Source organism: Marmota monax, unplaced genomic scaffold (assembly GCF_021218885.2).
Source record: "Marmota monax isolate L192 unplaced genomic scaffold, Marmota_monax_Labrador192_F-V1.1 WCK01_AAM20220418_F8-fsc00042, whole genome shotgun sequence".
Taxonomy (NCBI): domain Eukaryota; kingdom Metazoa; phylum Chordata; class Mammalia; order Rodentia; family Sciuridae; genus Marmota; species Marmota monax.
This window is the reverse complement of record NW_026693008.1, coordinates 1,307,132-1,329,143: the sequence shown is the minus strand read 5'-3', so window position 1 is coordinate 1,329,143 and position 22,012 is coordinate 1,307,132. Positions and strand designations below refer to the sequence as shown.

The window sequence follows — 22,012 nt, the reverse complement described above, 5'->3', positions numbered from 1 at the left end:
TCCATAAAAAGTCTTTCAAGCCAATGGGTGAATGTGCACAGCCCCGGAAGTGAGTTTATGTTTCAGGGGGTGCAGGGAGGAGCTGATGAGGCCCGGGGAAGGGGCAGGCTGGCCTTTCTTTTTATCACCATTATCGCCACAGTGACTATTTAATGGCTGATGATCCTCAGTCTGTTCCTTGATTTATTGGTGAGCTGCCAGGATCGGCTGCACTCACAGATGCTTTTCTCAGCACCGAGAAAAAGGTTCCACTGTGCCACCTTGTGTCCTGACTTCCCATCACAGCGACAAGCTCGCTTCTCAGAACCAAATGCCACTCAAAAAAGAAATCTCAGTAACCACCGTGCCCCCCCCCACCCAAAAAAAAGGGAAAAAAAAATCCCAAGCCCTGCAAGCTCACACTCCCTGTAAATATGTCCTCAAGGATTCTTTGAGAGCCCAAATAACACTACAGATAAAGAGGCTTACACATGTTTCCTTCTAAAAGCAACTTGTAAAACGACACCGAGTTCCAAGGCTCCAAATGCCTCATCCTTCTCCACCAAAAGCAGAGACGCCACTTCTTCAGGCCGAGCCTTGGGCCTCTTGAGCAGTTTTCACACACTGATGGGTGTGACAATGACTTTTTTGATCACGAAGGACTTTTGCAAAATTGGAGGGAAATTTTCCAGATGGCTCCGGAAGAGCGCCTAGTGTTTGGCGATTTCAATTAACTAGAACGGCTGCTTAATTGCAGCCAGCGACGGCCCTGGCACCACATCCAACCTCTTAAATTGAGGAGACGCATGAGCCCGGGTCACGGTTACCAAGAGCAAGGCAATGGCACTTTGGAGTCCTGCAGCACTGCGTTATTTAAAGTGTCTGAAATCTGCAAGTCACACCCAAAGAAGCCATTAACAACGGAAGGGTCACTTTTCCAAAGAGTAAAGGACATAGGATGAGGGGCCCCAGGCATCTCCCATGGAGATAGTAGATATTTTCAAAAATCCTCTTGCTGAAACAGTATCCATACCTGTCCAAGTGAATATGTGAATGACCAAGGAGAAAAAGCTGTGTTCTTTTTCTCTTGGTACCGAGGATTGAACCCAGGGGTGCTCAACCACGGAGCCCCATCCCCAGCCCTTTTTTAATATTTGATTTAGAGACAGGGTCTCACTGAGTTGCTTAGGGCCTCGCTAAGTTGCTGAGGCTGGCTTTGAACTCGAGATCCTCCTGCCTCAGCCTCCCGAGCCACTGGGATTACCATTGCGCCCGGCAAAGCTGTGTTCTTGACTATGTCAATTTCTAATGAATCGCTGCCCCACATAGCTACGGGGAAAAGGAACGAACTGATCCCTTGTTTGGTTAAGAGATTTCAGGTTTCAATGAGTCAGTCTTCATGAGCCAATTGGATTTACTTAAAGGCACAGTTCAAGGAATCTGTTTCACACCCCCTTTCCGCCCCACACCCTAATGCACATGTCCTGTCCTGTGCAGGATGGGTCTCATTAGCAATAACTTTTATAGGTCAAGTACATTTAAGATGCAGGAACGATCCAGGAACTACAAGGCAATAGAATGAAACATTGTATCAGGGGACAAGATGCTAAGGGAGCTCACATTTATGGCGGGGGAGAGGAAGGAGCTGTAAATGAGAGTCACCCTGACCCGGTGCACGCTCCGAATCATGCTCCTTCTGTGGAGATCAAATGCTGGGATGCTTCTGCTTCCTCTCCTGTCTGATTGTGGCTATTTCCTGTTGCTGTTTCCTTGCTCAATCAGGCTCCACTCAGGCTTCTGAGTCAGTGCAGATGGAAATCTTCATGCAAGTAAACACACTCAAAATGAATTTTTAAAAGCTGCCATAAAGTTTCTGAGACTACTTCTGACATATCAAAAAAATAAAAAATAAAAAGTTATGGATATGGTGGGAGGCCCCAAGCACACCGAATGCACCCAGCTCACTCAGTGTTCTTCGTGCTTTTGAATTCGATATGTCTCTGGGTTCTGCCCATAACTTAAATAGGGCAGAAGGATTTCGTAAGAAGATCTGAGCACGAAAAATATTGTATTATGTCTGGGTGACACAAAGAAGAGTGACACACCTAAACCTGGCCTTGAACCAGAACCCTGCTGCTCCTGAGTTAAGAGACCACAGAAGCAACGAAAACAGGAAGAGGCACTGGGTGTGGTGGCATAGGACTGCCATCCCAGCAGCTTGGGAGGCTGAGGCAGGAGGATCACGAGTTTAAAGCCAGCCTCAGCAACTTAGTGAGGCCATAAAGAGCTTGGGATGTGGCTCAGTTGTAAAGCACCCCTGGGGTCAATCCCTAGTACCAGAGGGTGGGGGAGAGGAAGAGGGGCATTCCTGTTGCTCTTCCCAGGTTTGTGTCCCAGAATTCCACTTGTACTTTTCTTAGCAGGTCTGCTTTCCTGCCCTGTGTTAGCCTCAACCTCCCATGGGACTCTTCCCTACAACAGCAGTTCCTGGATTTTAGGATTCATGAAACAGTAAATTTTTGTAAAATAAACAAAACTGAGCAACTGCTCACTAGTTGCCAATTCCTTGTTTTATTTTATTTTATTTTTTTGTTGTTGTTTTGTTTTTTGATTCTGCGGATTGAACTCAGGGGCACTTAACCACTGAGCCCCATCCCCAGCCCTTTTATATAGTTTATTTAGAGACAGGGTCTCACTGAGTTGCTAAGGCTGGCTTTAAACTCAGATCCTCCTGCCTCAGCCTCCTAAGCTGCTGGGATTACAGGCCTGTGTCACTGAGCCTGGCAACAATTCCTTATTTTGCAAATGAAAAACACACAAAAAAAGTTTTTTGAAAGGGCAAATGTCAGTCAACTCTCTTTTCATAAACACACAAAATAAAAAAGTGGAAGAAGAATACCATTGAGAAAGAAGAGTCTTACACCCTAGAATAACATCACTTCCCAGTAAACCTACTACCCTGGGCTGATTTTTCTGCTTTCATTGTCTACTGAAAAAGCATGTCAGTGCAGACCAACAGGAACACACCTCCTGTTACCCCTCCCCTGGAGGCCCCTTCCTGCGGACCCCCTGAGTGGCCCATCCCTCAAGTCCCATCCAACCCGACAGAGCAACGAACAGTATCCCCCGTCAGGCCGTCCCTCCCCTCGTGGTGGAGCTGGAATGTCCTCTAAAGGCTCAGGTGCTGGAGGCCTGGTTCTGATCCAGCAGTGTTCAGAGGTGGGGCTTCCAGTGGACCATGGGGCCCTGACCTCATCTGAGGGATTCGTCATCTGAAAGAACCACTGAGATGTGGGGGAAACTGTAGGAGATGGGACCTCGTTGACAGGATTCGGTCCTTGTGGGTACATCCTCAGGGACTCGGTCTTGTCCCCAGTCCCATCCTCTCCTCTTCTCTCTGCTTTCCAACCATCATGGGGTGAGTAACTCTTTCTACCACACCCTCTCTGCCATCATGTTCTGCCTCACCACAGGCCTGTAGCAATGGAGCTGGCCGACCATAAACCCAAACCTCGGAAACCTTTCTTCTTCTAAGTTGATTTTCTCAGTGGGTTTTGTCACAGTACCGAATAGCTGACACGCCAAACTTACTACAGTGCTGGGCAGGGTGCACGACCTGTATTTCAGATGATGCTCTATTAGCTCAGAGTAATGCCCAAGGCTGGCCCGGGCTGCACTGCTAGCTGGTGACAGAGGCTGATGGGAAGTCATCACAACTGGCCAAGTTACTCCTTGCATTCCTGAGCAGATGCAGACACCACACAAAGACGAAATGGGGAATTGCCAATAACATTTCTTTTGGGGGGGTGCCAGGGATGGGACTCGAGTGCTCAACCACTGAGCCACCTCCCCAGCCCTATTTTATATTTTATTTAGAGACAGAGTCTCACCGAGTTGCTCAACTTCTGGCTTTTGCTGAGGCTGCCTTTGACCTCACGATTCTCTTGTCTCAGCCTCCTGAGAGGCTGGGATTACAGGCCTGTGACATGGCACCAGCTGCAGATAATCTTTCTTCTCTCCAAAGTCAACAAAAAAATAATCCAGAAACTGATTCATTGGTGTATAAAAACAAAAATAGAACAACAGCTTTTCCAAAGGTGTCAAAGGAATTCGAACAGTGGTTCTCAGTCAGGGTTGACGTTCTCCTCCGGGGGCCACCCGGCCATGTCTGAAGACACTGCTGGTTGTCACAGCCGGGGTCCAGGGGCTGATACTGACAGATAGGACTGGGCAAAATATCACCCTCCCGCTCATTTTCACTTGCCAGTGTGTAAGCAAAGGTTGCTTTACAAAGGCCACCTCTACAAACCTAGGGGTCCAGTAGTTCATGGGCAGAACTGCTATTTTTTTTTTTAATGCAATCGCCCAGCACTCTGGTAAGTGGTATCTATGGCAAAAGTAACTACAGGGAACATGAGCCATTTTTAAATTTAGAAACAACAGAAATATCTACAACGGTATGGGCTTAATTCCAGATATCTCCAAGTGATTTTTAAAAACTGGTCAGAGTTGTGCAAGTATAAGAAAGGCTTTTTTTAAAAATTTTTTTATTGCATGAGGGATTGAACCCAGGGGTCTCACTGTGTCTCACTTTACCACTGAGCCACATCCCAGTCCTTTTTCATATTTTATTTAGAGACAGGGTCTCACTGAGTTGCTCAGGGCCTTGATAAGTTGCTGAGGCTGGCTTTGAACTCGTGATCCTCCTGCCTCAGCCTCCCGAGCCACTGGGATTACAGGCATGTGCTACTGTGCCAGGCAATAAGAAATGCTTTTAAAAATACAACTTTTACATGACTTCATCATGCCAGGGCCTGGCAAAATGAAAGCTTAAATTAAGAATTCAGTTCTATGAATGAGGTCAATTGATAGTATGAGGGAAATAAAGGAGTTTTTTTTTTCCTATAACAGTGTCATTTAACTGGTTTTCAATCAAAATCCCTTATGCCTGTTATTCCATGACACAGTGAAAAAGGATCTTTTGAGCATCTTTTCCCCAAAATATAAAGGTCACAAAAATGGTATATTCAGATTTTTTAATGGGGAAGACATGATTAAATACATTGTATTTTACAATTTACTTGAGATTAGGATAGTGCTGAAACTTGTTGAATGAATTAAGGAACAGCATTCAATGCATATGGCGAGAAAACAGAAACAACAACATTCAAAATACAGAAAGGAATGTTATGAAGGAGTTTCAAATAAACTCAGATGACAACCTGGCACAAGAAAGGCGTATTCCACGTGGTCACAGGAAATCTAACACTCCAAAGGACCCAATGCCATTTTTGAAGACTTGAAGATTCTACCCATAATCCCAGCAGCATCGGAGGCTGAGGCAGGAGGATTGCGAGTTCAAAGCCAGCCTCAGCAACTTAGCAAGATCCTGATCAACTCAGGGAGACCCTGTCTGTGAATAAAATACAAAACAGGGCTGGGGATGGGGCTCAGTGGTCGAGTGCCCCTGAGTTCAATCCCTGAAACACTATTAGGACTATAAAATTTAGCAGAAAAGAAAACCAGCTAGTGTATATACTCAAGGGATTCTATATACATTCAGAACATTCTGGAGAAAAAAAAGAATGAGAGGATCTAGTCTGCTTCGTTTTCTGCACAGTCTACACACACCTCACTTCTGATGGTGCTATTTCCTTCTCTCCCAGACTTCCCTCTACACTAAGCTGGTAGAAAGATCTCCCCTTTGCCAGTTGCAAGTTTCTCCCCGTCTCCAGAGTACTTCCTTCAGCACACAAAAGCGCAATGCATCTCCCAGCTTAAAGTCAAATTGAAGCCCTCTCCCGAGACGCCACATCCCTTTCCCTTTTCTCAGCTGCACTTCATGACACCATTTCGGCAACTTGCGCAAGCCAAATCCCCTGCCAGGGCACTCGCAGTGCATCCCGGCTCTGCCCCACCAGCTCTGCCACCCACCCTGGGTACTGCCACCTCCTGACGCCACCAGTGTAAAGACAGCTCCTTAAGATGCGCACTCTACTCTTGGGTCCTGCAATTACCAGGCTTCCTGTTCTTTCCCCTATTAGCACGAGTTGTTCCATTTTTTTTCTGGAACCTCCTACTTAGCTCAAAAGCAGAAGGTGATAGACCTTACGATTCTGGGGTGGCCCCTTCACTCTAGCTTTCACTCTTTTTGCGGGGGCGGGGGTACCAGGGATTGAACCCAGGGGCACTTGACCACTGAGCCCCATCCCCGGCCCTGTTTTACATTTCGTTTAGGGACAGGGACTCGCTCAGTTGCTTGGGGCCTCGCTAAGTAGCTGAGGCTGGCTTACCTTTCACTCCTGTCCTAAGCAACCTCATTCAGACCCACGGCTCTCAATACTGTTCTCATGGGGTTTTTACCCACTGGTGTTCAAATGGCTCACGATGACAAATGCACTTGGTGATGCATTCAGACGCACATGCTTTATATCCGTGTGTGCACACACAATGTTTCATGAAAATGCTTTACTGAGTAGTCTGACGTTGTATTTCACTTTTAGCAAAAACACACCAGGGGCTGGGGCTGGGGCTCAGCGGTAGAGCGCTCGCCTAGCACGTGCAGGGCCCTGGGTTCCATCCTCAACACCACATAAAAACAAAATAAAGATATTGTGCCCAACTACGACTGAAAAAACATGTTAAAAAAACACACACACACACCCACTGTAGCTCAATACATTCACGACCTAGGGATGAGTCATAGTGCAGTTTGTAGAACGTTCATTGATAGAATAATGGCCCATAAATGCACATGTCTCCTGCCCTCACCTCAGACAAACACCTCCTACATTTCTGCTTCACTTGGGTGAATTGGGCACTTTGCCATTAACATGTCTACAAAAGAACCTTGATTACACAGCATTAGCCTGACCCAGCCCTCCTCCAATACCCAAATCCTGGCAATGAACACTGCCCAGGACAAAGTCATTGGTCTATTTTATCCTTCTCTTCTTTTTTTTTTTTTTTTTTTTTTTTTGTACCGAGGGGCACTTAACCACGGAGCCCCATCCCCAGCCCTTTTTATATTTTATTTAGAGACAGGGTCTCACTGAGTTGCTTAGGGCCTCCCTGAGTTGCTGAGGCTGGCTTTGAACTCATGATCCTCCTGCTTCAGCCTCCCGAGCTGCTGGGATCACAGGTGTGGGCCCTATGGCACCTGGAACACAGGCCCCCCATGGGCCCTCATCTCATCTGATACAAGGGAAGAACAGAGCAGTGGGAAAACAGACTGCACGGCCCCCAAAGCCCAAAGTATCTCCCCTCTGGCTTTTACAGAAGGAGTGTGCCACCCCGTGTTCTACAGTCAACTGAGCGGTCCTGTCACTCTCTTATCCCATCCCCAATTCCCCACTGCTCTGGGGACACCCTGTTCCCAGATGCCAACACCCTTGCTCGACCCTCAGCGGCAGCCCTAATAGGTCTCCCTCTTCCTGCTCACCCACAGCATGTTCCTCCACGTATGCCCGAGGGACAAGCTAAAAGCATTAGACAGCGCTTGTCCCTCCCTGGCGCATGATGACACCACACTGAAAATAAAATTCCAAGTCCTGATCCTGGTCTCCCATCTCTGCCCTAGGCCACTGTCCCCCCTGCTCACCTGTCTCTGACGTCACTCCCTTTCCTTCTCTCTCTTCCCCACTGTCCCCTCCCCTGTGGCCGCTGGCTCACTCTTGCCACTTTATCTGGAGGCGCTCCTTGCTCCCCCGACTCCTGCTCGCTCCCCTGGCTTGACCTGCTGCCCACACCTTCCTCTGGCTCTTTTACTCAGTATTTTCACTGCTGTGACTGAAACACCCAACAAGAACGAATAACTGCAGAGGAGGAAGAGCTTATTGGGAGCTCGAAGTTTCAGAGGTCCCAGTCCATAGACAGCAGGCTCCATTCCTCGGGCTCGAGGGGAGGCAGGACATCATGGAGGAAGAGTGTGGTGGAGGGAAGCAGCTCACATGGTGATCAGGAAGCAGAGAGAGACTCCACTCTCCAGAGACAAATAGAGACCCCAAAGCCACGCCCCCAATGCCCCCTCCTCCAGCCACACCCACCTGCCTCCAGCCACCACCCAGTTAATCCATCAGGGGTTCATTCACTGGTTGGGTTAAGGCTCTCACCACCCAGTCATGTCTCCTCTGGACCTTCCTGCACCGTCTCACACGTGAGCTTTGGGGGACACCTCACAGCCAGCCATAACACCGGCTGACGTGTTCTTGTTCACCAGTGCATTCTGCCCTCTCTCCCCTTCCCCTAGAATAAAAGTCTCATGAGCTCAGGAGCAGGTCTGTTCTCATTGCAGAGCATGTTGCTCTAATTCCAATGCCCAGACAATGCCTGGCACACCATGTGATTGAATGTGTCCCCTGGAAAGGGATAACCAAGTGACTTCTTTGCATTCAAGTTCCATCCTGTGGGTAGAGACACGGAATAACAATCCCACAGCCTGCAAGCCAAGCTGATTGAATTGCACCGCTCTTCCACAAAGGTGAGGGGGCTGTCGCTCCTTAACAAGAATCGCACATCACACAGGCCTTTAGGATCATGTGCATCAACGAGTAACTGGGTGCTCATGTCCACCTTTGAGGAGGAGATGCTGCCTTGCAGGGAAGAAAGCATAAGTCTTCAGGTGTGGCGATCACTATGCAGTAGGAATATGAAGGCACAAGACTGACACCATCCAATCACGCCTGAAACTCCATTATAAATGTTAGAACAGCCAGGCCTGGGGGTGCACACCTATAAAAATTCCAGCTAAGACTAGGGAGGCAGAAGCAGGAAGATCTCAGGTTTGAGGCCAGCCTCAGCCCTTGAGTGAGAACCTTTTTCAAAATAAAAACTGGCTGAGGATGTGGCTTAGCAGTGAAACACCCCGGGGTTCAATCCCCAGTCAAAAACACAAGTGGCAGGAGAGACAACAGGTAAATGAAGGGGCTTAGATTTAAAAATTAAGACCCAAAATAACTAAAGGAATCAGATTTCTCTAACATGTGGAAGTGAGGTAGTAATTCTTCTATGCTACCTAATGAAAGATCCAAAATAGGAACACTGTTTGTATTTATCTCATCTCTTCCTATAGGTCATCTCGAATGTAAAAATGATTTATTCTACCAAGAATTCTCAAGTGAAACTCTTGATAACTTTAAACCATGGCCATAAACCAAAATAACGACTTAAAGCTGCACTACTAAACAAAGGCCAGAAGGCTTCTTAACACTAAATATGAATCCCGTCCTGTTTAGCAATATGCAAGTCCTAAAGGTTTGCTAACTTTAACTTGAACAACTTCTCCCAGCTTAGGAAGTGGACAGGCAGCATACTGGGTCTTCCATGAGGGTTCAACTTCCAAAAGTAAGCTGGGCAGGGTGGCATACCCTACCCCTGTAATCTCAGCAGCTTCGGAGGCTGAGGCAGGAGGATCACAGGCTTGAGGCCAGTCTCAGCAACTTATGGAGACTATAAGCAACCCAGGAAGACACTGTCTCAAAATAAAAACATTTAAAAAAACAAAAGGGGGCTGGGTGGTGTGGCTCAGTGGTTAAATGTCTTGGACTCAATCCCTGGTACCCCCCCGCCCCCCCCCCCAAATACTTCCAAAAGTGTTAGAAGATCTAAGTGACCCGGGGAAGCAGAAGTCGGCAGGTCTGAGGCACTGAGTCAGGTGAGCACACCAGGGAGACTTCAATGTCTTCCTCTCTGATCAGAGTTCTGACGAATGGCCTGATGGTGACAGCTTTGGTGGCAGGTTATGCATACTTGATAGTTAAAATTTGTAGTTGAGCTTTTCTTGTGTTTTCAAGGTTTTGGATGAAAGGGACTTTAATACAGTAATTTAAATTAAGCTCCGTAAGTATCAATCCAGTGTGAGAAGCTGAGAGGCTTGCCTGCCAGGGGAGGTCTTATAATCCCCCTGAGGAGACTCTGGCAGGTCTGAGAAAGTGGGGACCTGCCTGGTGCTTACACTTTCTTTTCTTTTTTTTCTTTTGGTACCACGGATTGAACTCAGGGGTAGAACTCAACCACTGAGCCCCATCCCAGCCCTATTTTGTACTTTATTTAGAGACAGGATCTCACTGAGTTGCTTAGGGCCTCACTAAGTTGCTGAGGCTGGCCTTGAACTCATGATCCTCCCGCCTCAGCCTCCTGAGCCTCTGGGATTACAGGTGTGCACCACCGTGCCCAGCTAGGCTGGGTATCTTGAGAAGGTATTTGCTGATGGGAACCTACAGGAAAGGACATTATCAAGACATCCCTCTATAAGCAACCCCCGTCCCCCTTCTAGCTCCTTGTGAGACATTCTGGCTTTCAGACACTTAAGTGGTGCAATTTGCAATTTATTCTCCAGTCCTGGACAGAAGGCAAGGAGAAGGGAGGCCAGTACCTCTCTGTGGTTCTAATTATGATGGTTCTGCATCATTTCAGAAGGAACGCCACGCACACACGAGAGCCAATGCTAGTGGTGTGCTCAGAGGAGGAGATTAAATATTGCTTTTCCTCTCTGGATCCATGGTGATTTCATGAACTAAATATCATCAGGAAGTTTTGATGAGAATTCATCGGCATCAACTTGCCCGTGGACTTCAGACCGTATTCATTCTTCATGTGTGCCTAAAGTTGTGCACGATTCCTCAAGAGCAACGCTACCTGAGGCACTTGCAATCAAGAGGCTGTATTGCACAGTGGTTAACTACACGGTCTCCAGAGACATAATTCCTGGGTTCAAATTCTAGGCTGGCCACTAACCAAGAGGGTGATTTTGGAAAATCACTGAGTCTCTGGGTCTCAGGATCCTCACTAAACCATTGCCTTCATTTCACATAAGATTCTACTCAGAATCCATCAGGCAGCTAGGGCACGGTGGTGCATGCCTGCAATCCCAGCGGCTCAGGAGGCTGAGGCAGGAGGATCAAAAGTTTGAGGCCAGACTCAGCAATTTAGCGAGGGTCCAAGCAACTTAGCGAGACCCTGTCTCTAAATAAAAATATTAAAAAGGGCTGGGGGTGTGGCTCAGTGGTCAAGCATCCCTGGGTTCAATTACAGGTGTTTTTTTTAAAAAGGCCCTCAGACAATGCCAATGGGGTTACACAATGGGGTGCTGGTAAGTTTTGCTGATAACATATGCAAGTGGAAACACAGAAGGGAGCCTGGCACACCGTCACTGCTCAGGGACCGACAGCAGGGACATTCTGATCACTGGCACCGCATTCCTATCTAAGTTTTGCCTTTTGCAACCCATCATTGTTCCTTCTAGAGCCGCAGAAGTGTGACCATAAAGCCGGATGATGGATTTTCCACTGTGACTCAGGGACCATGTTTAATTTCTTCAGGTTATGAGGTGCCTGGGGGGGCGGGGTGAGGAGAAGCTGCACGTGGTCCTGCCCTCCAGGGACTCTTAACACCTTAGAATCAGCCCCTACCATGACTTGGTGACCAGACATTTACCACCTGGTCTGCACAAAGTGGAAAGCAAAACATGGCTTCCATTATTTCTGTGGCCAGCAGAAGGCAGGGGAGACCGCGTCCAAGTAAGCATCTCCAGAATCGAGTCCTCCCTTCCAACCTCGCCAGCAGAAACATGGAGCAGGCAGGAGCTGAAACGGACCTCCAAGACTGAGAAATCTGCTGCTTACAGAACTTTCTCTTTAGTACTAGGGACTGAGCCCAGGGGCACTCGCCCACTGAGCCCCATCCCTAGCCCTTTTGTACTTTATTTAGAGACAGGGTCTCACTGAGTTGCTTAGGGCCTTGCTAAGTTGCTGAGGCTGGCTTTGAACTCATGATCCTCCTGCCTCAGCCTCCTGAGCTGCTGGGATGACAAGCGTGGGCCACCGCACCTGGATGCTTATAGAACTTTGAGGGCTGGGGGCGTGCCTGGGGCCCTGGGTCCTACCCCAGCACCAAAAACAGAAACAGAAAATAAGAGACTGAAACAGGGAAGGAAAATGAGATAAAGTTATTCAGAAATGGAAACAATTTTTTCATCTTTCTTTTTTATTATTTGAGGGGGAGGAGGTGGGTTCCAGAGATTGAACCCAGGGGCACTCGACCACAGACTCATATCCCCAGCCCTATTTTGTATTTTATTTAGAGACAGGGTCTCACTCAGTTGCTTAGGGCCTCACTAAGTTGCTGAGGCTGGCTTTGAACTCGCAATCCTCCTGCCTCAGCCTCCTGACTTTTCCAGCTTTCCCTCAAGGTACATGTAATAGATCCAAACTAGACAGAACCATGAGGGCAGGACCCTAGCATGATTTGCAGCCCTGGATGTACATCAGAATGAACAGAGGAGATTCTAAAACAAAATATGGACGCCACAACACCATACATTGTCATTCTATAGTTCAGGACTATGCTTGTCTTTCTAAAATAGCAAGTTACTAGTTCCCAACTGCTTCTGCTATTAGGCAATATTCATAATACACCATCGACTGACCATGCGATACCAACACCTCTATGTCAGGAACTGGCACACATGCTACCTCTTTTAATCTACATCACACACAGGCAAGGCATGCATTATTATTCATGTTCTTCCTGATGGTGAACTGAGCTCAGAGAAGTTAAGTGACTTGCCTAAAATCACACTGCAAGAAAAGGAAGGGATTATGATTCAAACTTACATTCTTTGGCACCAGAATCTTGTGGTCTTTCCTCTAGACAACAATAAAATCATAATTGGCATAACATAAGAGCCAACAGGGGCATCCTGAGAGTTTCTCTAGGATAAAAGATCCATTTTTTGAATAAAGAAAGGAATGTCAGGGGGTGAAGAGTAACCTGCTTAAGTAACCTGCCAAATTCCTTGAGCAGATTAAGGCAGAGTGCGATTTATGGGGGGTTCCCGACACACCAGTTTAGATATGTTTTTGAGATAAACTTTCTCCAAAAAGCAAAGCATATTTTCTCCACTTTCACAAAGTATCCCCCAAATCTTCTCTTTATTAAAAATATACTGTTTTTAGTTGTAGTTGGGCACAATACCTTCATTTTATTCACTTTTATGTGGTGCCGAGGATCGAACCCAGTGCCTCACGTGTGCTAGGCAGGTGCCCTACCACTGAGCTCCAACCACAGCCCCCCAAATCCTCTAGAAGTATTCTGACTCAACCCCAAACTGCTCCTCAAGGAGAGTCACAGCTACTAACAGGTCTAGCTGAATCTGCCCCGAGTTTTACACCAAGGGGCAAAGGTACCTATGCTGACGACCTGGAATAGAACCTCTTAGAAAACAGAGAAGAGCATTTATGGGATAGGTCTCATGTCTTTTGTAAATTAAGTTTAACTAAAAAGCACTATTAAGTGATCATAGACAGGGTTTCCAAACACCTCCAAGAAGCCTCTAGACTCCTGGTGTCAGGGAACAGGATTTCTGAAAACAAATGATATGTTTAAAAAAATAGAAATAAGCCAGATATGGGCTCAGGATACAGCTCAGTTGGTGGAGTGCTTGCCTTGTGTGCACAGGGCCCTGGGTTCAATCCCCAGCGCGCGCGCGCGCGCACACACACACACACACACACACAAAAGCCAGATACAAGGGTGAATGCTTGTTATTCCAGCAGCTCGGGAGGCTGAGGCAGGAGGATCACGAGTTTAAAGCCAGCCTCAGCAACTTAGTGAGGCTCTAAGCAACTCAGTGAGACCCTGTCTCTGAATAAAATATAAAAAAGGGCTGGGGATGGGGCTCAGTGTTTAAGCACCCCTTCAATCTCTGGTTCAAAAATAAAGAGAGAAAGAAAGAAAAAGAAAGTCTCCTGATTGTTCGGTACAGGGAGAAGACACTGGGCCAGGCACAGCGGGAAGGGCTGCCCTTTGTGCTGGCCCAGGGCAGGGAGGTGCTCATGGAAGGCCGTGTGAACACACCCATGATGGTCCCTGCTACCTGGGCGTGTGGGTGAACAACCCCAGCCCCCACTCCCAGATATGGCCCAGGAAACTGACCCCAGACAGATGTTTCAGCCTCTGCCTGGTTTCCACACTAAGGGAAGCAGACTAAAAGCGCTAGAAAGTGAAATATACCAGATCTTTTTTTTTTTTTTTTTTTTTGGTAGCCACATCCGCAGCCCTTTTTTGTATTTTATTTAGACAGGGTCTCACTGAGTTGCTTAGGGTCTCACCATTGCTGAGGCTGGCTTTGAACTCACGATCCTCCTGCCTCAGCCTCCTGAGTCACTGGGATTACAGGCGTGCACCATCTCAACTGGCAAATGATAACAAAGAAATCTCGAGAGTGAGGTCAAGGATTAAGAATTAAAATAGATGCTGCAAACACGGCCCCAGAGTAGAAAAGATTCATTTTATAAAGCATCGGAAGACTGGCAATTGCAATCCGAATCTCTGAGATTCATGAATGGTGCGGACTTAATGAGCATATCAATCTGCTCACCAGCACTTACAACAGGAACGAGATTCATTAGAGGCTCCGGTGCGATGGCCACTCACTTTCTCATTTAACCAAGCCCCTGTCTCGTTCTTTCATCAAATCTTCTCATTACACCCCTCTCCCCCCACACACCATACAGGAGGGATGATTAAACGTCAGCCCTGATTCAAATAACTAATGCGTGGCAGAAACAAACATATTTATATGCTTTCTGCAAAGATTAATAGTAGCTAGCAGGAGCCTGCCAACCGCAGATGTGCAAACTTTCTGTCCCATCCATAAATCAAACAGAAGGCACATGGCATATTTTAAAGACTGCTGATGTTACAGTGATTTTCAATTGCTTGGGTTCTGGAACAAACCATGTAGCCCTTGACTAATGAGGCCATATCTTCTGGACCTTTCCATATGAAGGTTATAAGACGTAACAGCACCATCAGAAAGAAGGACCCAGGAATGAAGAAGAGAGAACCCAGAAGTCTTTGTGATCAAGGAGCCTGTTTCTTTTATGGGTCGTTTGCTGCTTTAGACAAATTCACTGCGGTCAAGTTCCAGTAACTGTTAGATAGGAGAGGAGGGTGGTTCGTCACTGTCCAGTGCTAGCTGGATCAGACGTGCAGGCTCTGCTGAGAACCATTTCAGAGTTTTTAGCCAGGCTCGGTGGCACATGCCTGTCATCACAGCAGCTCAGGAGGCTGAGGCAGGAGGATCATGAGTTCAAAGCCAGCCTCAGCAACTTGGCAAAGCCCTAAGCAACTCAGTGAGACCCTGTCTCTAAATAAAAGATGGAAAGGGCTGGGGATGGGGCTCAGTGGTTAAGCACCCCTGGGTTCAATCTGTGATACCAGAAAAAAAATTTAAAAAAAGAGTTTCCAGGTTGTTGGACACAGAAAGGGATAAGTGTACAGAGTCAGTGTTATTCAGAGCCAAGGAAGCACAACACGAGGCTGCGACCCACAGGAAGAGGGGGGACTACTTCTCCCACCGTGGGCTTGCACCTTCCCAAGTCCCAGGGAAGTGACCAAGATCAGTTCTGAGGCGTAGGGAAGCGGGAAAGCCCTCTGTCAATCACTGACTGGTCCACAAGAGCCACGCATCATCCCAGACCGTCATTACCCAAATCATCCTTACGCTCTAGTTATTTCCTGCAACGTCGTGGTCACGGTTTAAGAACCAATTACCCGAGAATCAAGTGGTCTAGATATGAGAAGAGTCTTCGGAATTGGATGGGAACATTTTTTTTCTTAATAAAATCTGCACAATGGTTTTTCTATCTGCTCAAGAAGGGCCGATTGAGCATTTTGATTCACATCGACAGTCACTCTGTGTTTTCAATTTCCTTCCAATGACCCCAATCATTTTTGTCACAAAATACGCAGCTTCCTCAGAGGATGGAACCAACAGTAAATAAAACCTGGATTTTGATCTCTTTCCAGAGGACCTGAGTACACCGTGCAGGAAATGAATCAGGTTGGCAAAGATCAGGAGCCACTGACCGTGGACCCCTCTGCGGGCAAAGATCAGGTATGACCACTCAATGACCTCCACCCCAGAAGCAAGACCTTTCAAAGTTCTGCAGACTATTTCTCAGGGTGAGGTCCCAGGAGTGCTGGTGGGGAGGGGGTGGGACGCCCAGACAGGGAGACACAGGACCAATTCTCATGTCTCAAGATTTAAAATATCCCAGCTCTCTAGATCTGCAACCATCTACACGGGAGTAGGTTGAGGCACATTTTGAATATCCTTGGCCAGGGCTGTTCTACCACTTGCAAATGAGCACATCTTCATTCACTCATCAATGAATACCTAAAAGGGTATTAAACTAGGGATAACATGTATCAGCATGTATGCATGGGTCCTGGCTGCATGGACCTTATGTTCTAGTGAAAAGAAAGACAAAGGAAAAAAAAAATATATATATATATATATATAAAATAATGCCTTGCAATAATAACATGGATTGTCAAGGTTCTAGGAACTGAGTTCTGGAAGCATCAAGGAGCAAATTTAGATAAAGTGATTCAAGAAGCCTTTTCTCAGGAATGCAAATGAGCAAAGGGCTGGGAAAGGACATCCCGGGCAGAGAGAACAGGATGTGTAAAGGCCCTGAGGTAGAAAAGAGCCTAACCCATGAAGGTCACTTCAGAAGGAAGTCAAATATGGCTGAAGCAAAGTGACAAGAAGGAATGTGAAAGGAGGTCAGAGGCGTGTCCGGGACCCACATTTTGAAGCCTGTCCAGCAAGCAGTTCAAAGGTTTCAAACTCCTAGTGGTTCTTAAAGGACACATTCTGATTCATGTTTTCAAGTAGCACTCCGACTGCACCACAAGATGTCTAAGCCATAAGCTTAATGGGAAGCAATCAAAGGTTTAAATAATAATGACCATGAGCTGGGCTGGGGAGGTAGCTCAGCGGTAGAGCACTTGCTTAGCATGCACAAGGTCCTGGGTTCCAACCCCAGTGTCGCCAAAAGAAAAAATAAAAAAGAAAGAAAGAAAAGAAATCTTCAATGACCACTTAAAAGAACCCGACCAGTCACCTGGAGACCAGTAAGGACACTAAGCCATGCATCTCAGAGTCACAGAGCAAACTTACATACCTCCTCGCTGCACCAACAGGGTGACCTCGCTTCCCTTGGGACACTCGATGAGCATATCCACCACCTGGTTGTGACTCAAGGCCTGCACGTTCTTCTTATTGACCTCCACGATGAGGTCCCCTTCTTTCAAGCCCCGGCACCTCAGACTGTCCACGATCTGCTTCACTCTCTGGCCCCCACCCCCCGGGCTGTCGGCGATAGTGAACCCGAAGCCCATGGGCCCCTTGACTATGTGCACGGTGATGAGCTCCGGCTGCGTGGCGATGGACGAGGCCAAGGACACGGTGTCGTTGGGGTACCCGTGGGAGCCGGTGGAGGCCACATCCGCGGGGCTGCTGGGCCTGGCGTCCCTCATGCTGCTGGCTTTGCCTGTTTTACTGCTGTGGCTCGCTGGGGAATCGTAGGTCTCCTGTCCGTTCACGATAATGGGCTCTTTGTCCAAAATAGCCACCGAGGTCACTAAACTGGTGTTGGGGTCATCTGGGTCAAAAGGCAATGGGTAACCTCGGCAGAGTTCAAGGTCCACGCTGGCACCAATGGGGATAGACTGGAAGATTTTCACAACTTGCGCGTGCGTGTGTCCCAGGACGCAGGTGTCGTTCACACTGACAATGACATCGCCTGGAAAAGGTAAGAGTTTGGGGGGAGGTGTCAAGAACAGGTAGATATGAAACCATCCCACCCATGTCCAGAACCCACCACCCCACATCATGCCCCTTTGGGGCAGGGATTATTTTGAGCAAAAAGACACTTTAAAAAATTAGGCAGGCGCAATGGCGCCCGCCCGTCATCCCAGGGGCTCAGGAGGCTGAGGCAGGAGGATGGTGAGTTCAAAGCCAGCCTTAGTTAGCGAGGCCCTAAGCAACTCAGGGAGACCCTGTCTCTAAATAAAATACAAAATAGGGCTGGGGAGGGGGCTCAGTGGTAGAGTGCCCCTGAGTTCAATCCCTGGTACCCCCCAGTCCCTCCCCAAAATTAGATATGCAAAGGAGGTGAAATTTCACATGGAAGCTGTCCTTCTTAGAAGTGACATTCTCACTTCATTAACATTCCTATCACGAATAGGAAATCAAACCAGAGGAATCTGGACGCACCAACCCTGTGAAGCCAACCTTACCTTCCCATTCACTTCTGCACCCAGTGACCCACAGTGTCTTGGCCCATTGGTCTTGGCCCATTGTCACCACCTGGTACTCTAGGTGCAACTCCCTAGGTGCTCGGTTCTCACCGCATCTTTTGGTTTGCACTTCCGTAACGTGGTCCCCGGGCACATAAGACTCATATTCAATGAGCCTGTACGTTTTTATCTCTTCACCTGTCTTATAATATTCTCAGGCCCAGTCAAAAGCTCGTAGAGAGCAGATGCAAAATTCTGCCTCCTTCACACCCCCACTGAACACAACGCTGAACCTGGACTTGGGCTTGGGACTAATACCATGAGGCATAAAAAGAAAGCTTCTATCTTTTTTTTTTTTTTGTACCAGGATTGAACCCAGGGGCACTTAACCACTGAGCCCCATCCCCAGCCCTTTTAAAATTATTTTAATTAGAGATAGGGTCTCACCAAGTTGCTTAGGGCCTCGCTTTTGCTGAGGCTGGCTTTGAACTCAGGATCCTCCTGCTTCAGCCTCCTGAGCCACTGGGATGACAGGCGTGAGCCACCTTAATGCCAACTCTTTGCTTCTCTTGTAGCACCTACTGCCTTCCTTGCTAATGAGAAGATTATCATCATTAAGAGAACACTGGTGCTTTCTTCTCTATAGAAATTCTCATTGTGGAGAGATCCAAGTTTAGCACCCATTTCTTCAAATGGCTCCACATTTTTAGTAAATTGCTGGATCACTGTATTCAATAGCACCCTAACAGCTCCCCCAAATTCAAATGGCTTCGGAGGTTTTGATCTGCACCAAGGGTTGAATTTTGGTAATGGAGGGCTCCAGCTCATCCCAAGGTGTGCAGAGGACATTTATGAATCACGAGTCGTTTGGTGACAGCCAGCTCAGACGTGGTGGAGTCTCACTTCACAGTACATGCAGGGGCCCTGGGGACCTTACCTGTTTCCATCTTGCCATCCAGGGCGGCAGGACCGTCCAGGACCAAGCTCTTGATCTGGAGGAACTCGTCGGGTTCGTCCCCTCCAACTACCGTGAAGCCGAAGCCACGACTGCTTTTCCGCAGCTTCGTGTGGATGAACTTGCCTTTCAACTCAGAAGGGTTTCGTGTAAAAAAGGGTTTGCCTGGTACCAACAAGAAAGGCACAAGGAAAGTCACTGTGAGCGGAAAGTGGACTCAGTCAGTGAAGAGAGGGCACGGGGGGAGGGGGCTCTCCAAGCTCGCAGGCTGGGGTCTTTGGCACAAAAGGGGTCCTGAGAAAGTGCTCTGCTTGGTATGAGGGGGAGAAATGGACCAAATTATGTAATGTGTGCATGTACGATTGTGCCACTGTGTGTCCCCTTCGGTCTGATTAAAATGCACAAATTAAAATGAGGTCCTCTCCTGACTTCAGGGATAGATGTTCTGAGGCCCTGTGTAGGAAGTCGGTATTGTACACAGAGGGGGGCATCTTTAGGGCCCAGAGAAAGATAGAAAAGAGGACAAGATCAGTCCCCACAAGGTGACAGCCTTCCTTAGTTTCAGTTCTTGTAGTTCTGACTGCCACAGAAAACAGTCAGTCTTTGTTTGGTGTCTTTTGATTGATTGATTGATCGATTGATGGTGCTGGGGATTGAACCCAGAGATGCTTAACCACTGAGCCACAGCCTTTTTTAAATATCTTATTTAAAGACAGGAGTTTTAGTTGCTGAGGGCCTCCCTAAATTGCTGAGGCTGGCTTTGAACTGGTAATCCTCCTGCCTCAGTCTCCTGAGCTGCTGGGATTACAGGCGCACGCCACCACGCCCAATTTCTTTTATTTTTTTATCTTGTAGCATGGCTTCTGAGGTGCTGGGTTGGGCTTGGCTTCTACATTTAAGACCAACTGGGCAAAACCTTAGTTTTTAATCAGATGGGCAGATAAGAAGAATGCCTCTCCTCACCCAAAAAAAAAAAAAAATCATGGTCACAAAATGTGACATAAACATAGAATCACTATCATGAAAATTAAAGCTCATTACTTGGAATGAAATTTTACAGTCAACTAACTTTTGCTATTTATTCGCATCTTTTAACAATTCGTGAAATAGCCGAAATATGTCCATCGCTAAGGCTTACTATTTAAGAAAAGCTTCAGTCATTTGGCTTAGGATACTTAAAGCCATAAGCTAAAGTAAAACCCTTGAACTAAAGTAGTTACTCACTAGGATCATAGGAGCTTCAAACCCTGCTGTCTTGCTTAAAACAAATTAATGGACAAATAGCTCCCAGGCAGGGCTGGGGCTGGGGCTGGGGCTCCGTGGTAGAGCGCTCACCTAGCATGTGGGAGGGAGGCACTGGGTTCCATCCTCAGCACCACGTCAAAATGAAATAAAGATACTGTGTGTCCACCTATAACTAAAAATCAAATATTTAAAAAAATAACTCCCAAGCATACTCCCTAAGGTTACATTGAGTTTTCCTGATACATTCACAAATAGCATTTTAAGTACAAATCGAAAAAGTCTTCCTTGGGGCTTTATTAGAAATTTCTCTGAGAAACCCCTGGAATTTCTCTTGTTATACCGAACAGCACCAGTGCTGTAATCCTCTGGGATTACAGAGAGCACTTTTTTCTCTCTCCTAATTTCATTTCCTATGACTTCTCCTGGCCACAGCTTCCTCATCCGCCTGGTTTCTTTCCTGTCAAAAATGTTATCCAAAAAACAAAGGTCAAGCCATTTAAGAGGCTGAGGCAGGAGGATTGCCAGTTTGAGACCAGCCTCTGCAACATAGGGAGGACCTAGCTCAGAATAAAAAGTAAACAGGGCTGGGTTCTATCCCTGGTATTAAAAGGAAAAAAGCAAGAAAAAGTCCCACACACCCCAAGGCATGAGGAGCCTGGCACCCAGGAAGGAGAGTTATTTTGGGTTCGTGGTAACTAAAAGGACTTAAAAGGTCTCTGGGCATGCATACAATTTTTAATTGCACATTATAAAAGTTTCTGGCTCTTAAGAAAAAGAAAAAGGAAGGCTCTTTTAAATGGTCCCCAGTCAAGTTCTGCTTGCTTCTCTCTCTAGAGCCATCCCAGGGCTTATTGGGAGTTTAACCAACCATGGCTGAAAACAGAGGCGAGCTCAGCCAGACACAGTGCCACACTCCCGAAACCCACCCATCTGGAAGGCTGAGGCAGGACCACTGAGCCCCATCCCCAGCCCTATTTTGTATTTTATTCAGAGACAGGGTCTCCCTGAGTGGCTTAGCGCCTCACTTTTGCTGAGGCTGGCTTTGAACTCATGATCCTCCTGCCTCAGCCACCGCACCCTCAAGATTTTTAAAAAGCCAATCATTAGCATATTTTGTGCTTAATAATGGTTTCAACTTAATAAAGACATGAGTTCGCTACTGACTTCCGTTCCCACCTAGAGAGGGAAGATCAGAAGGTTTTCACACTCATGCACATTTTATTATGGTTTTATGTTCAGGTGGGTCATTAGTTAATGCAGATTTTGGAAAGAAATTACTTTTTTTTTTTTCCCAAAGCAGTGGAACTTGAAGCTCTCGGCTGAAGCTCCAAGGTACAATTTTCTGAGATTTGAACTTCTGTTGATTTATCAGCAGTTTTAAGACCTGGCTGTGTCTGGAACTCACCCCGGGTGGTTTATCAAGATGTACTGACTTTAGTTCTAAACCCAGACTCACTGAGTCAGGATCTTCTGGGTTTTGGCCCAAAAAATTCTACGCCACAATAACCCTTAGGGATTGTCTTACTGCCAGGCCTGAACTGTTCTTGGCTCCAGGGTTTGAATTCCCCAGGAACAGCACTTCCTACAGTGATAAAAATACTCTGTATGTTCATTATTCAATGTGGCAGCCTGTAGTCCACTCAGTGACCGCACCCCTGAAATGTGCCCAGTGGGACAGAGGAAACCAGCTTTGTTGTAATTCAATTTATTTTTTGATTGTAATTCAAAAGTTCCAACTCCCGA

At 47.1% G+C, this 22,012-nt stretch overlaps 1 protein-coding gene across 19 annotated transcripts in view; it reads right to left on the bottom strand.

Annotated features, from left to right (window-relative positions):
- The window catches only part of Magi1 (membrane associated guanylate kinase, WW and PDZ domain containing 1), a 619,206-nt gene that overhangs the window by 56,057 nt on the left and 541,137 nt on the right, over positions 1-22,012 (bottom strand). For all 19 annotated transcript variants that reach the window (XM_046452718.2, XM_058582074.1, XM_046452730.2 and 16 more), the window contains 2 exons: positions 19,007-19,189; positions 16,953-17,573 (listed from right to left, as the gene is read on the bottom strand). In XM_046452718.2, coding sequence (XP_046308674.1) covers positions 16,953-17,573; positions 19,007-19,189 — 804 coding nt within the window. The remainder of the gene's footprint in view (positions 1-16,952; positions 17,574-19,006; positions 19,190-22,012) is intronic.